Source organism: Astatotilapia calliptera, chromosome 16, assembly GCF_964374335.1.
Source record: "Astatotilapia calliptera chromosome 16, fAstCal68.1, whole genome shotgun sequence".
NCBI classification, from domain to species: domain Eukaryota; kingdom Metazoa; phylum Chordata; class Actinopteri; order Cichliformes; family Cichlidae; genus Astatotilapia; species Astatotilapia calliptera.
This window is the reverse complement of record NC_137437.1, coordinates 36,758,601-36,773,449: the sequence shown is the minus strand read 5'-3', so window position 1 is coordinate 36,773,449 and position 14,849 is coordinate 36,758,601. Positions and strand designations below refer to the sequence as shown.

Genomic DNA, 14,849 nt, shown 5'->3' with positions numbered 1-14,849 from the left:
AGTGTTTGTGAACTAAAAATCAAGAATGTGGGATCCTGTTTGTCCGTGATTTGAAGAGCCCAGCGCTGCTCCCAACGGAGGGGAAACTAATCCTGCAGGGAGACCTACCTCAGCACCTGTGCAGGTGAAGCCAAAGGGAAGATTTGCTTCACCATATTTTCTAGTCTTTGGCTTAGAATGAAGTTGGTTTGGAAACATATTCAGTGATGCTTCATGTCCTGCTTTGCGTTTCTATGGCCGCCCGTGCTAGCAGTGTCCAAGCGTTTTGTTTTTTCCCCCCCTTTTCATCCCCCCCCCCCCCCCACACACACACTTTGGGAAGGTCTGTACTACGTGATCGCTAGCGACACAGCTATGTTAACCTAGCATAAACACAGTGAAGCTGGAGGATGAACACTAACTTTTTTTCCACACGATAAGTTAACATGAGGGTTCCCGATGGTTAGAGACAAATGCAATCGCATGGCAGGATGCTGTAAACGGACCAAACTTCAGTCAGGAGAACAACTGAGATAATCCATCCACAATACGAGGTTAGTCATTCATATACTGCTGCAGGGGCTGGAGTTACATCGTAAGGGTTTAAAAACTGAGCTTTAAAATGAACAGTGGTGGTAAAAAAAGAGAGAGGCCGACAGTGATCACTGACTGTTTTAGGGGCTTGTTCAGATTAAATAGAACAAAATACAAAACATGTTTAAAAACACGAGTACGTGATGACTTAACAACTGCATCTGTGCTTCTGACCTTTGACCTGCACTCTTAAAAAACACAAACTTTTAGATCTGTTGTCTAAAGAATTCAGAACTGAAAAGCAGCACATGCGCAGTTGGATTTAATATTTACCTGTCATAAAGGTGCACCGTTTGATGCGTCACAATAAGTTATCTGTGATTTCCATGCTGGACTAAAGGATTTCGTGGTCGGTCAGTCTGAGAGTGGTGCTTCAGAAATATGGAGCTTTATAAATGTGTCCTTCTTTTCTTACAAACCGCTGCTGCAGGATTTATGTAAATATTCCCACAAAATTAAACAGAGGACTAAAGAATTTCAGTGTCTTGTGCTATCAACAGGAAGCGTTTGAATTCATTATAATCAAATGAAGACAGATATCAGGTTTCATGATCCAGACTCATAGTTTAGATTGTGAAATAAATCTAAGTCCACATTTCTGCAGGCTGGTTACAGACCGAGGGTCTGATATAGAAACCCTTCAACTAAATACGGAGAACCTTCCAGAACTGTGTCTGTGAAGGTTCTGGATTATAAATGGCAGACAGTTGGTGTCATAAGCCACCGCCTCTGTTCTCCGACCCTCTTTGAACAGAGACACCGGTTTTCACACCTCGGCTCATATGATTAGGTAGAGGAGCAACGGGGGTCCATGACCCTCTGGGGGGACACTTAGGGCTTAAATCTGGGACTCTCCACCATTTGACCTTAGAACTGAAGAAGCTTCTCGGATGAGAGGTGAAACGTCTTCAAGCAACAAGTCCAGACACATTTCTTTCCAAGTTGCTTAGCCTTCCAGAACTGTGTGTGCACTACGGCTGCCACAAACGATTATTTTGATAGTCGACTAATCAGATCATCATCCATTGGACGTAATACGTACAGGTTATTGCACCAGCAGCATCTGCTCTTATATAACTATCATTAGCTTACAGGTTTAAGTGTTTAAGGTCTGTGCTAACTAAAAATAAAGACAAGATGAGAGTTTATTAAATTTCAATGAAATCTGCAGATTGTTTCGGTGAAGTTTAATAAACTCCTTGCTATCTAAAATATAACAGGACACCGGAGTAAATTCTGGAGCATCTCACACTTCTGATAATCAGCTGTCTGCTTGACGTTTATTCAGCTGTGTAAAAACTATAACTTTAATCTCAGCCAAACAGATTTACTCAGGAACAAATAAAATACTGAAAAAAGCCAAACAATAACATTTTTAATTTATCTAAGTGACTCATATATCATGTTTAACCTGAGTAGTGAAAGACGGCGGTGGGTTTGAAAACGATCTGCCGGGAGTCCGGTGTTCTCACGGCTCTAGTTAGCCTAGCCCCCGGCTAACTATCGAGCTAGTGGGTAACAGACGTCTCCGAAAACGTCGGAGCGCTTTTGAAAATATGCGGTGTCCTGATAAACTGAGCCGATATTTGAGGTTTACACAGCTACATTCTCGCCTGAAAATATGTTAAACGTTTATTTTGTGACCCAGAAAGAATAATAAGAGTAATATTAAAACTAGCAGCTGCCGCCATTGTTGGAAACTGAGCTGGGCTGCGCTATGAATTCTGGGACACAGTTTCTTCTTCTTCTTTTTCGGGGTTTAACGGCAGCCGGCATCCTTGTACATGCAGTGCTGCCATCTTCTGTTTCAGTCCGTTATTACACTCTTAAATCCTGCTACTTATTCCTGCATCTTTCAGGATCTTACAAAGCTTCAAACGACGCGTCGACTATTAAATCAGTCGTCGACGATTTTGATAGTCGACGTAATCGTGACTAGTCGACTAATCGTGACTAGTCGACTAATCGTGACTAGTCGTGGCAGCCCTAGTATGCACGCTGTCCTCAACAGCCATACTGAAACTGTCACAGTTCCAACGTCAGTAGGAAACACAGCCAGATAAACTTTTCAGGACAAACGAGACACAAAAGGAATTTTACTGGAAAGCAAAGATTGTTTCAGGACCTACAAGTTTAAAAGATTAAACCAGCAGCTCCAGGGAAGGTGACACAGATGCCTGTGAGAAGAACACCACTAAACCACTTCATACTGGGAGCTGAGGGATCAGGAGCTCATACCCAGGAAAATATGATTTTAACCCCATCCTGCAACAACACAAGTAACAGTGAAGAAAAGAAAACTTTGCATTTTCATCTCATGTTCCAATTACAACTTAGATGTGACAAAATAGGTTTTAAGATCAGGTGTAGAGGTCAGTTTGTTTTATAAATGATTTAGATCATTTCATTACAGATCATGAAACTAAAATAGACTTTGTTTAAGAGAGTGAAGAAGAAACACCCAGTGCATCATGGGAATCCCCGGCAGCCTACGTCTATTGCAGCATAACTAAGGGAGGATTCAGGGTCACCTGGTCCAGCCCTAACTATATGCTTTAGCAAAAAGGAAAGTTTGAAGCCTGATCTTGAAAGTAGAGATAGTGTCTGTCTCCTGAATCCAAACTGGAAGCTGGCTCCACAGAAGAGGGGCCTGAAAACTGAAGGCTGTGCCTCCATCTTAAAGGAACGAGAGAACAACTCTTTTACTCAGTGTGATTGTTTTTAATGTCGCTCTTAAGGATCTGTTATTGTATATTTTTCAGATGTTTGTATGAAATATTGTATTTGTTTTAAATGTTATGTGTTTATGTGGTACGTGTATATTTGACGTGATGCCAGGTGTTGTAAAGACTCACCTTTCAGCACACTCACTTCATCACATGCACCTTGTTTCTTTTCCTCACCTTTGATTGGGTGTGGTGTTTGCCCTTGATTGCACTCACCTACAGCTCACTCTTCGCTCACACATGGGGCAGCAGCTGAGGTGAGTTTCTGTTGGAGTCTCCTGAGTTCATGTGTTATTTTGAGTTATTGAGTGACTTAAATCACACTTTATTTCCTTTCAGCGTTAGCACTCCATGTGTGTCTTTGCTTACTGATTCTGAGAATAAAAGGAGAACCCTATAAAGGATTGATGACTGCTTATTCTCATTCTAATCAGATGAGCCCGTGATGGCAACGACTTAAAACTCTGAGCCTTTCTTCCTTCATAACACCAGGGCCCTGTTTCAGAAAGCCGGTTTAGAAAACTCAGAGTGAAAAACGATACTCAGGGTTGAGTAACCCCGAACTGTCCAACTCGGAATATTCGGTTTCAGAAAGGCTGATAACAATTAGTTCAGTCAACGCGGAGTTGCTTTAACCCCAAGTTAAGCGCGCGGACGAGGATACATAAAGCCCTGATTAGTGGAGCACAGATTAAGCGAGTCACCATGGAGACGGAGGGAAAGAAGGCGCGGTCAATGTATTTCACAGCGCTTGAGGCCGAAATTCTGATGGCAGCATATGCCGATAACATGCAAATTTTGAGGAAAAAAAGTAACACAGCCTCAGCTGCAAAACAAAGGGAGCATGCATGGCAAAACATAGCCGACAGAGTCAATGCGTGAGTGTTAATTTAAACATTGATCGAGGGATTTCCACCCATTTAACACGTTATTTTATCATATGTTATTTTATTTGTTATTTTATACATTTTATTTTTTGATGTGATGTGAGCGCAGGTGCAACCCAACAGGCCCCAAACGTGCCTGGCAGCAAGTAAAAATGAAATATAAAAATATAGTCCAAACAGGTAAGGTGTAATTGTATTATGAGCCATAGTGCTTGGTCTGTTTGTCCCATGTAAATCAATTGCAGTTAGAGGCTACATTAATTTCCCCTCTGTAAGCACTTATTGAAATTATCTGAGCACATTACAAGTACATATTTGCTTACTCTGTATGCTCAAATGTGACCCGTTATAGCCAACAGAAAAAAAGCGGAGGCCCGAAAAACAGGTGGGGGTCCTCCACCACCACCACTCACAGAGGCTGAGCAGTTGGCTTCCGCATCACATATGATCTTCACAGTGCAGAGAACACAAATTAGCATCCATTACTATAATGAAATAATTTGTTAGTTTGAAATGCTACAGGGAACTATGTACCTGTACATTAATGCTGTGGAAAGACTTCCTGTTCACATAGTCTCCTTCATTTACTGAAGGAGCAATAATTGGAATGTGAGCGCCATCTGTACAGCCAATCACGCCTGGGAACCGTGAGAATAAATGTAAAATTTAAGTAGTAGTCCAAGTATCACCACATCATGAATTAAGTTTCGTTCATCCTGATACCTGCAATTTTGTGGCATCCCTCTTTGATAAATCTTGTGGGTCTGTGACCGGGGAACACCACAAACGAGTGCAGGAGACGTTTCAGTGCAACTGTAACATTCCTGACTGCCCGACAGACGGTAGCCTTGGAAACGTGCTCAGCGTCACCAATATTATACAGAAAGCTCCCGTTTGCAAAAAACCGAAGTGCAATACAAATAATATGTACAGAACTGAGAGGATGTCCGCGATGTGTCACATGAGCAATATTAGGCCTGAGGATGTTATTCAAATAAATTATAGATTGTGCTGAAAAACGGTAACGTTCACACAGGAAATCATCAGGAAATGATAAAATGTCCAAACGCGCTCTAATCACTCTCTCCCGGCGGAGAGCTCTGCGGAGAATTTGGGCTTCAACATCTACTGGCTCTTCAAGGAAGTGGCACGCCATGTCCGACACTTCCTACAGTCAGGTTTCCGACAAAGAGGCGGAGAACGTCAGGGTTAGTTGAAGTAAACCTGCTAGGGGGCAGGTTAGCTTCACGGAGTGTGTCGTCATAGTAACTCGCTCAGAATTAATCTAAACTCGCTTTGTGAAACCGAAAACCCAGAGTTTCCGTTAACTCAGGGTATACTTACTCAGAGTTTGCACTAAACCGGCTTCCTGAAACAGGGCCCAGGACTCTGTTGGAAATGAGATTTTTTTACCTGGATAAATAAACGACTAAAAAAAACTTCCTGTGCTGCTGAAGTTCTGCATTTCTGTGTTTTCAGCGAGGATGTGGTTAAAAGTGTTTGTTTTTTTGTCAGTAGCCTGTAAAAAAACATGTGATGTGACAGCTGACCTTTAGTCTGAGAGCCGGACCAAAAGAACAGCCCAGCAGAACAAAACATCATCGAGATGCACAAAATAAATAAAGGAGGGTTCAAATGATTCATAAATGCAGCTGAAGTGTGCGTCCACGCAGTGACTGATGGGAAAACAAGTTCAACTGGAGCGCCTCCTGCTGGCCTCAACAGCCCGTGTACAGGTAGCACTGGGGCCTCAGGGTGGCGCTACAGGGCTTTGAAATGAGGCCTGGCTGAGGAGTCGTCTTTGTATTCGAGCCATATGAACAGCTGAGCCCCCTCCTCATTACATATTATATCAGCGGTCCCCAACCCCCGGGCCTCGGACCGGTACCAGGCCGCGAGAGTTGAGGCTCAGGTGTGAAATGTCTGGTTTTCAGGGTTTTTATTGGTTTTCAGCGTTATTTTGTTATCGTTTTTATCGTTTACTCGGTTTTCCTGGGGCTTTTCACGTGTGTTATGAATAAATCTTCTTTTTTTCTGTACCGGTACTAGTTTTATTTGGTTGTATTTATCCGCGACACCTTAAAGGCCGGTCCATGAAAATATTGTCGGGCATAAACCGGTCCGTGGCGTAAAAAAGGTTGGAGACCGCTGTATTATATAATGCTTGATATTCTGCTGTGTCAGCTGTTGTTGGATGATCAGACTGTGGTTTGTTGTAGTTTCATGGAACTCTGCTGAGCGTAAAGATTAGATTAGATGAAAGTTTATTAATCCCTCAGGTGGGTGGAAATGTAGTTTCCAGCAGCACAGCACCGACAGAAGTTGCATGTTACAGATGCAATAAAGGGGAATGAGAGTAAGGATTTAAGCATAAATATACCATATATACATATAACACATATATAAATGCAGAATATATAATATGGATAAATGGGAATACCAGTGGATTCCACATTTGAGTGAGTCGCAGTGAAAAGGCACTACAGCTCAGTTGTTCCCGCCCTGTATCCCCTCGCTTTCCCCTCCAGAGAGGAGTTCAACAGTTTGATGATGTGGGACAAAGGAGTTTTTCAACCACCAACTGGTCAAACATCCTCAGGAGCTTCCTGCAGATGTTAAAAGACCTCAGCCTCTGTTGGAGGTTGAAGACTCGTAGCGGCTCTCCAAGTTCAGCAGCACACGCCTTTAGCATCCTAGGACACACCACGCGAAAAATAAAAACTCATATTCTGTTGAGTGAATACTATTAGTCAACATTTTAAACATGATTAGCAAGTAATGATACTAAGACTTATGTGTTTCTTTTGTTTTACCATTTCAATCATGCTGCGGTCAGCGTCAGCATCTAACACGGAGCAAACAGCGCAGTAGTCCTCAGCGTTCCCTGAAACACATTCATAGTTAGGTTTTAATCAAACATTATTTATTGAATAATTAAAAAATAACACTTTATGGAAAATTAGGCTCCTGAATTTTTTAGACTTTGAGAAGGGTCTTATCTGAAAGTGTTTGAAGAGCACTATTTAAATTGGAAGTGCGCACTCTAACGTGATAAGGACTTTACTGAACTTACCTCCATTTTCAAGTAGGGTGCACTGTTAAAAAAAACCTGTAATATTCCGGCAGCCGGGGCGCCAAAATACAACCGTAAAATAACAGAAAATAACTCCCGCATAAAGATACGGTTCGTGATGTTATTTTACCTTTGACATGTAAAATCAGTCTACTTATGTAAATTTAATGATATTTTAGAACGACAGTACAAAACTGTAAAATATACAATCAGAATACTTTACTCAGTGTGAACGCACTGTGTTTTCCCTCTAACAGCCTCCACATGTTCTCACTCTACTTTCCCCTCATGAATGAATTTATGCTGCACTACTTTGAATGTTCGGGGAAATCAAACGCATTTCACTCGCAGTACTCGAGCTGACTTACCTTTGTTTGAATGACGGCGTATTGACAACGTGGAGTCTAATAATTGCCAAATCTTGTACCCGATCCTTGGTGGATGTGCGCCTCCAGAGATTTATAATGGCAAAATTGGTTCGCCCTGTACGCGGTGACTCCACAGACAAGGAACGAGAATAGATCAGGCTAAGCTAAGTCAATAGCGGTTCAGGGTTTCAGCTGTGTTTCATACGGGTCCACACTTCCAATGCAATCTTCCTCCATAACGTCCTTTTTCTTTTGAGCTGCTTTGAAGTATGGTTCATAGCAATCTTCCTTCCAACACAGTGTGTTTGTTTTGATTCGCTACCTGCTAAAACGGTGGCGTGCTCCCACAATGCATTGCAGCGTGACCTGGGCCAGCTTCACCTGTTCTTGCTCGTCTTCATCACTTCACTGCTGCAGAGTTCACAGCTCTAAAACCTCACAGTCAGAGGCCGATTCTCAGAGTCTTTAAAGTGCATCCCACCCCCTCCTGCTCCTCCTAGCCCCCATCCTGTGAGGTATCAGGTTGTGCTGCACCCTCCTTCCTCCTCAGTCCTGTGGTCTGCTACGATGCTGACCTGGTCACAGTGCTCAGAGGGCAGCGAGACTGGGTAGATGAAGGGGTTGAAAGGCAGCAGAGACGGAGGGGGCAGGACACACACCTCTTCAAAGTGTGGCGGCAGCACGACTTCTGGGCACAGGAACTTGGAGATTTGTTTCCAGTAGACCACCAGAGTCACCACCAGAGTCACCACCGTGGCCATGACCACAAACGTCACCACGGCCGCCACCCACGGAGCTGCATCCACTGTAAGAAAACCACACAGCAGCAGGTGAGCCCATCAGCGACACCTTGAGCGATTGTGACGGCTGTCTGACGGCGGTGCCTACCGTCACCGGTGCGCTCACAGACGACGTCGCTGTACTCGCCCGGTCTGGGGTTCCTGTTATAGATGATCTGGACTTGGACGCAGTATTCGCTCATCGGGTCCAGGTCACTAAGAACCACTCGGTCCTGCCTCGTTTCAAGGATCTTTTTTACCTGTAGGAGGCAGCAGAGAGGAGGTCAGAGGTCTTCAGTATCTGTTTTTATTCTTTGACCCAATACAGATCAAAAGTTTAAAACCAGTTTAAAATGAGCAAAAATCATATTTTGCATGCTGGAGCTTAACAAGGTTCCAAGTAGAGCTTCAACATGCAACAAGAAGAAATGTGACACAAAACAACGCTTAAACTGAAACAGGCTGTTTTACAGCTCATCAAAAGTTTAGGACCACACCTCAAAAAAGGTAAACCCAAATATGAAGTCAGTAATGAGGAGCTCCACTCTTATTGTTGATCACTTCAAAGACTCGTTGCAGCATGCTTTATGCCAGCGTTTCCATGAGGTGAGTGGGAACATTTCTCCAAGTGGTGAAGACGGCCGCATGAAGGACATCTACTGTCTGAAGCTGTTCTCCATTTCTGTAAACTTCCCTTGCCATCCATCCCCAAAGGTTTTCAGTTGGATTTAGATCAGGGAAACACGCAGAATGGTCCAGAAGAGTGATGTTTTTCTCCTGGAAGAAGTCCTTTGTCCTGCATTGTGTACTGAAACGTTATCCTACTGAAAAACCCAGTGGTTACCACACAGAAGAGGGCTCTCAGCAATGAGGGATGTTCTCTGCAACATCTGCACACAGCCATCGGCCGTTTATCTCCTGAAGCTCCGTTGTTCCACTAAAGCAGGGGTGTCCAAACTTTTTTCACTGAGGGCCACATACATAAAAATATAGGAGGGGCGGGGCCACTTACTAGAAATTAGGAATATAACCTTAACTTTAGTGTATTAAAGTTAGAAAAATCACTTAGAAGTGGTCGAATGTTATATTGTTGAATATAATTAAAGACAAAACTGCCTTCATCACAGCTTTCCATAAATGGATCTTTATTGATTTATTCAGAAAAAGCTTTGGTAGCTCGTTCTCACAACAGCCTCGGATTTATTCTTAGAAGATTTACAGCACAGAGAAAAAACAAAGATGTGACGGGTACATTTCAAGCTTGTTATTTAAGTTATTAGGCTCAGCAACACAGCTGTTAACATCTGTTTGAAACCTTTATCAACATTAACAGACTGAACTGGGCTTAATAACAGGAGTGCATCATTTTAGTAAATTATTCTGGTGATGTCACTTGATCAAGGAGCAGATCTGCGTCAGATGAGATCAGCTGACTGCATGTGCGTGCGCCGTGCACAGCGGTGTGCTCTGTGTGTTAACAAGAAAAACGCACATAAGAAAGTGGTGCTCAAAAGCAGGGTAGTGACAGAAAGATGCGCATTATTGATATTTGAAGCATGTGCACATTAACACACGGGTACTGTGGGATATATTTTTAAAGCGCTCGTGCTCTCGTCCACTCCCCGCAAAAAAAATTAGATTAGCAGCTGTGCGGCGTCTGTGGCGTCGGTGCTCTCATCGCCTGCGATGGAGTCAAAATCAAAAGCACAGCTTTATCAGACAGGTGCAGTTTAATGTTGGCTGACGAGTCTTCAGTGCGTCGCACGACTGGATTTCTGGACACGCTGACGTTGTTGAAGTTCTGCACTTTTTCCACATTATTTCAGTGACTTTAACGAGGCCGTGTTTTATGAGGTCTCCATCTGAAAAAGGCTCGCCATGTCTCGCGATGAGTTGGGCGACTTCATAGCTGGTCCTTTTCCTGGACCTTTTGAGCACGAAATAAACATAGTTGCTGACCCTGCAGGAGAGCTAATGTCTGCTCTGGCTCAGCACCAGTGTCGGCTGCACAGGCCTGATGTTTGGTTTCATAATGACGTCGTACATTATCTTCTTTCATAACTGCCACAGTCTCAGTGCAGATCAAACAGACACTTCTCCTTGAATTCTTTGAAGAATTCACTCTCCCACCATGTCTGAAATTTTCTGCACTCACTTTCTACTTTTCGCTTCTTTGGTTCTGCCATGTTTAATAACTTGGGGTAAATTTCTTCTGTGATTGTCCTTTTTGGTGGAGCAACTGCCTTGATCAACAGCAGCTCCCCCTGGTGTTAAAAATAAGAAGTGCAATACACTCAGGCAAAAGTTGAAGTGCGGCCATATTCTATTCTATTTATAAAATTACTTGCGGGCCAATTAAAAGTGGATCGCAGGCCGCAGTTGGCCTGCAGGCCAGAGTTTGGACACCCCTGCACTAAAGGAAAAAGACCCCAGAGCATTATGGTGCCCCCTCCACTGTGGGGCGTAGAAAACATCTCAGGTGGGATCTACTTGTCATGGCAGTAATGTTGGAAACCATCAAGGTTACATTTGTTCTCATCAGAGAATAAAACTTTCTTCCACTTTTCAACGTCCCATGTTTGGTCCAAACGGTCAGTTCTGTTGTGTCCAAGGCGACGAGGCCTTTGAAGACGTGTTTTGTTTTTGAAGCCCTTCAGTCTCAGATGCCGTCTGGTGGTTATGGGGCTGCAGTCGCCACCAGTAACAGCCTTAATTTGGGTCGAGGATCGTCCAGTGTGTTGATGGACAGCCAAGTGGATCCTGCAGCTCAGTGCTGGAGACGTTTCTTTGGGTCTTCCACTTGACTTTTTTGTTCCATAACCCTCAGGATCATTTAAGAATTTATTTAAGATTTAAGAAATTCCAAATGACTTTCTTACTGCGTCCCACCTCAGCAGCGATGGCGTGCTGCGAGAGACTCTGCCTATGCATTTCAACAACCCGACCACGTTCAACAAGGGAAAGTCTTTTTGCCTTTGCCATCAGAACATCATGGCAGTGACCACCTGACAGAAAATGAAATGAATCCACATTTTTGCACAGATTTGGCTTTTTAAAGGCATGTGGTCCTAAACTGGTGTAAAACAGCCTGTTTCAGTTCAAGTGTTGTTTTGTGTCACATTTCTTCTTGTTGCATGCTGAAGCTCTACTTGGAACCTTGTTAAGATACCCCTCACACTTTAAGTGCGTAGCTCTAACTACGGTGGCTGCTGTAGGACAAACATGCTTCTATGAGAGATCAAACACATGAAATTTGGACTGTACATCATAACGGTTGTGGTCGTATTCCTGCTACTGTTTGGACCGCGTCCACCTCCAAGCCTGTGGAAGGCTGTCAGTGCTGTTTACCTCAGCTGTCTCTGACCACGAATGTAAAACATGATGTCTTTCCCAGCCATTGTATTCAAATATGGTGGGTAAACAGCTTCTACAAACCACAAAGCCGCTCCTGCCTATTTTTAACAGATTAATGATAAGTTTAAGAAAATTGTTCAAAGATGTAATTACACATGTAGTTATTACTGAGTGAATCTTCAGTGTTTAGTTTTTATGCTTTTTTATTGTTATCTTTGATTTGTTTTAATGTTGAGTTTTCATTTCACTGCTAACGTGGTTGAAATCATGAGTGAACTGCAGCTGCCTGGCTCTCAGTCCCGGCCCATAACATCACTAACTTCCTGTGTTTGACTGTTTCTACACGTTCAAGGTCCAAACTACAAACCGGCGTTCCCACCTCTTCCTTCGAGCTGCTCTTCCAGTAGGTGATGTTATAGGTGGCCGAGGTGTACGTCTCCCTCAGTTCTGAATGCTTGAACACTGGGTCTTTAATGCTGACTTCCAAAGATGTCCCAGTGACATGAAGAGTCACATCAGGTGGACCGATGAAGGCTGAGGGGGACAGATGTGGAGAGACGTTTTTATTGGACAAAATCAAAGCTGCAGCTTCTCTAACAGTCCACTCCATCTGCTACAGCTCTGTTATGCCAGTGTGCTTGGAGCTGGGGAGGTTCCCACCATGACGGCAGACGGTTTCACTGAGGACACAGACAGAAACACAGAAACCAGGATTTCACTCTGACTGGACTGAAGTCAGCGACGGCGAGAGCTCTGACGAGCGAGACGCTGAAAAGCTCGCTCACGGTTTCATTTCTGATCGTCTTCAGCTCAGCGAGGCTCTTCAGACGTCCCCTGCTGAAGCAGTCATTGCATAACTGCAGACTCCCCACACAGCTGCTGCCACAGTCTGAACCGGAGCTGAAGGGGACCATCCTGATCTCAGGAAGCTTCTCTGAGAGCCACCAATCCTCAACATGCCGTCAGGCGTACGTTGTATTGGTCTACCTGCAGAGAGCTCTGCTGCACGGTTTGCATATTTGCAGATGTGAGGAAGAACAAACTGACGGCTCAGGTAAGCAAATACCTGCAGTAATGATTCAGACACAGGCGGTTCAGATAAGAGGTGAGCTCAGGTCCCAGGATGTGTAATGAACACTACTGATGGTGAGATGAAGCCTCGTGATGAACTGAAGCTTCCATCCAACTGGTCGACTCAAGGTTCGAAGCATTGCGATGATTCATTTGCTCTACTGCGCCATCAAGTGGACAATTCAAGTGAAACAGGCTCTGTGATTATAATGATGTGATGTGTAAACCTCTAAATGGAATAAATAAATTGTTTTCATGGTTATTTATCCCGAATATTGTCTCAGGATGTCTGATACAAAAGAGAAAGTGGAAACTATGAGGACAGAGTTTTGGTATGATTGTGTAACTGTGTAATCATGCTTATGTACATCTGGACAATGACACAAACTAGTGTGTGGCGCTTCACTTTTTAATGAACTGAAAGACAGAAATCAGATTATAGGATCTGTAGTGTTGTTTACTTATATTATGGTGCTTATCATGATATTTATTACTGTGTGCATACTTTATCAGGAGAGATGAGATTAAAAAAAATCTCTTGCTGGTTCCATCGAAGAAGAAATGCTCAAGTAGCTATGTAGCACGTACGTAATCCAATTCCACAACACAGTGATGGTGGAAATCAGCTGTGTTTTGCTGCCCATTTTATTTCGAATCTGGCGCAAACCGGCGAGCCAGTTCCTGAATCAGTCACGTGGTACGGACTGCCCGCGAGGCCTCGAACGTCACTGCATACGTAATCAAAGCAAGCCTCGATACACGCTTACCAAAACTCCCCCGACATTACCGACACGCAGGACACATCACTAGTGAACACCTGCACAGACTTTCTGTGACTGCTTGGCTGACTCTGGTTCATTTACTGCAGCGATGAGAGCCTCACACATGGACGCACGATTCACAGTCACATATTTGAAGCTGGAGATCTTTATCTCTGCTGAGCGCAGCTCTCGGCTGTTGCACCGATACAGTGCGAAGGCTGTGAGCTCACACGCTGCTGCAGCATGTGCACGTCACACTTCCTGGAAAGCCGAGTACTTACCCTCCTCATAGGGGCAGAACGTCTTCTGCGCCCACTCCGAGTGCCGCCCGTCCACGGTGGCTCGCACCCGGAGCATGAAGTCGCCGATGAATAACAGCTTGAAGCGTGTGAGGTCACATGACCGGTGTGACGTCTGGTTGCACGCCGTGATCCAGTTTGGAGTCTTCCTCTTCAGCTGGTGCTTCCTGAGGAGACATGAACATGAAAACACATTAAACCCTTCTGCTCTTTCTTTGTGTTCTGTCTTCGCTCGCTCCTCCCCGAATACTCGGCGGGTCTGGAGGGAGAGCTTTCATTCAAATAAAATCAAATTACAACAGCAACACACCAGCCGTGTTTCAGTAAACGTGTCTGTTTCATAGGTCGGGGCTGGGAGGTTAACGCCTGTGGAAGCAGGATGATGGGGACGAGGGAGGAAGACTATGAAGAGGAAGGCTGCTCCACGGCTCTCTGAGGCATGGAGCACACTCTGACTTACACTTAAACTTGTATTAAAATACCAGCGAGGAGTTAAAAGGTCTTTATGTGATCACATGATGGCAGGCCAGGTGGTTAATAAACGTCTCAAATGAATTCCAGTGAAACCAGAGAGGAGAAACACGAGCCGGGACACGAGCTGTAATAATAATAATACATTTTATTTAAAAGCGCCTTTCAAGACACACAAGAATACAATAAAATGACAAAATGAAGAGTGACTACCCCATAGACAAAAAGAGAAGAAGAAACAAAACACAAAGACAAAAACAGAAGGGAAGACTGACAGCGCACTTTGTTAGTGTAAGCAGCACAGTAGAAAGGTATGGAAAAGAAACAAGCAAAAACAAACAAATAAAAATAGTAGCAAACACACCCCAGAAAAAAAGAAAGGAAGAAAAAAGGAGAAAAAGTCAGTCCCCCAAATATTGTTCTTTTAATACGTTGGCATTACTAAATTTGGCTCAATGCTTACATATATGTGTATAAAGCAAATGTA

General features: G+C 43.8%; 1 protein-coding gene and 1 long non-coding RNA gene across 2 annotated transcripts in view; both read right to left on the bottom strand.

Moving 5' to 3' along the window:
- Positions 1 to 6,811: 6,811 nt before the first annotated feature.
- Positions 6,812 to 7,768, bottom strand: LOC145421033 (uncharacterized). Its single transcript, XR_013902300.1, has 3 exons — positions 7,628 to 7,768; positions 7,000 to 7,070; positions 6,812 to 6,879 (listed from the first exon to the last, which is right to left on the bottom strand). It is a non-coding gene; the product is annotated as an uncharacterized LOC145421033 (long non-coding RNA).
- A 168-nt stretch (positions 7,769 to 7,936) lies between these two features.
- LOC113007711 (interferon alpha/beta receptor 1a-like) overlaps positions 7,937 to 14,849 on the bottom strand; it is a 22,700-nt gene continuing 15,787 nt past the window's right edge. The window contains exons 3-6 of the mRNA XM_026144570.2: positions 13,874 to 14,058; positions 12,140 to 12,294; positions 8,516 to 8,666; positions 7,937 to 8,432 (exon numbers count right to left, since the gene is read on the bottom strand). Coding sequence (XP_026000355.1) covers positions 8,146 to 8,432; positions 8,516 to 8,666; positions 12,140 to 12,294; positions 13,874 to 14,058 — 778 coding nt within the window. The 3' untranslated portion in view covers positions 7,937 to 8,145. The remainder of the gene's footprint in view (positions 8,433 to 8,515; positions 8,667 to 12,139; positions 12,295 to 13,873; positions 14,059 to 14,849) is intronic.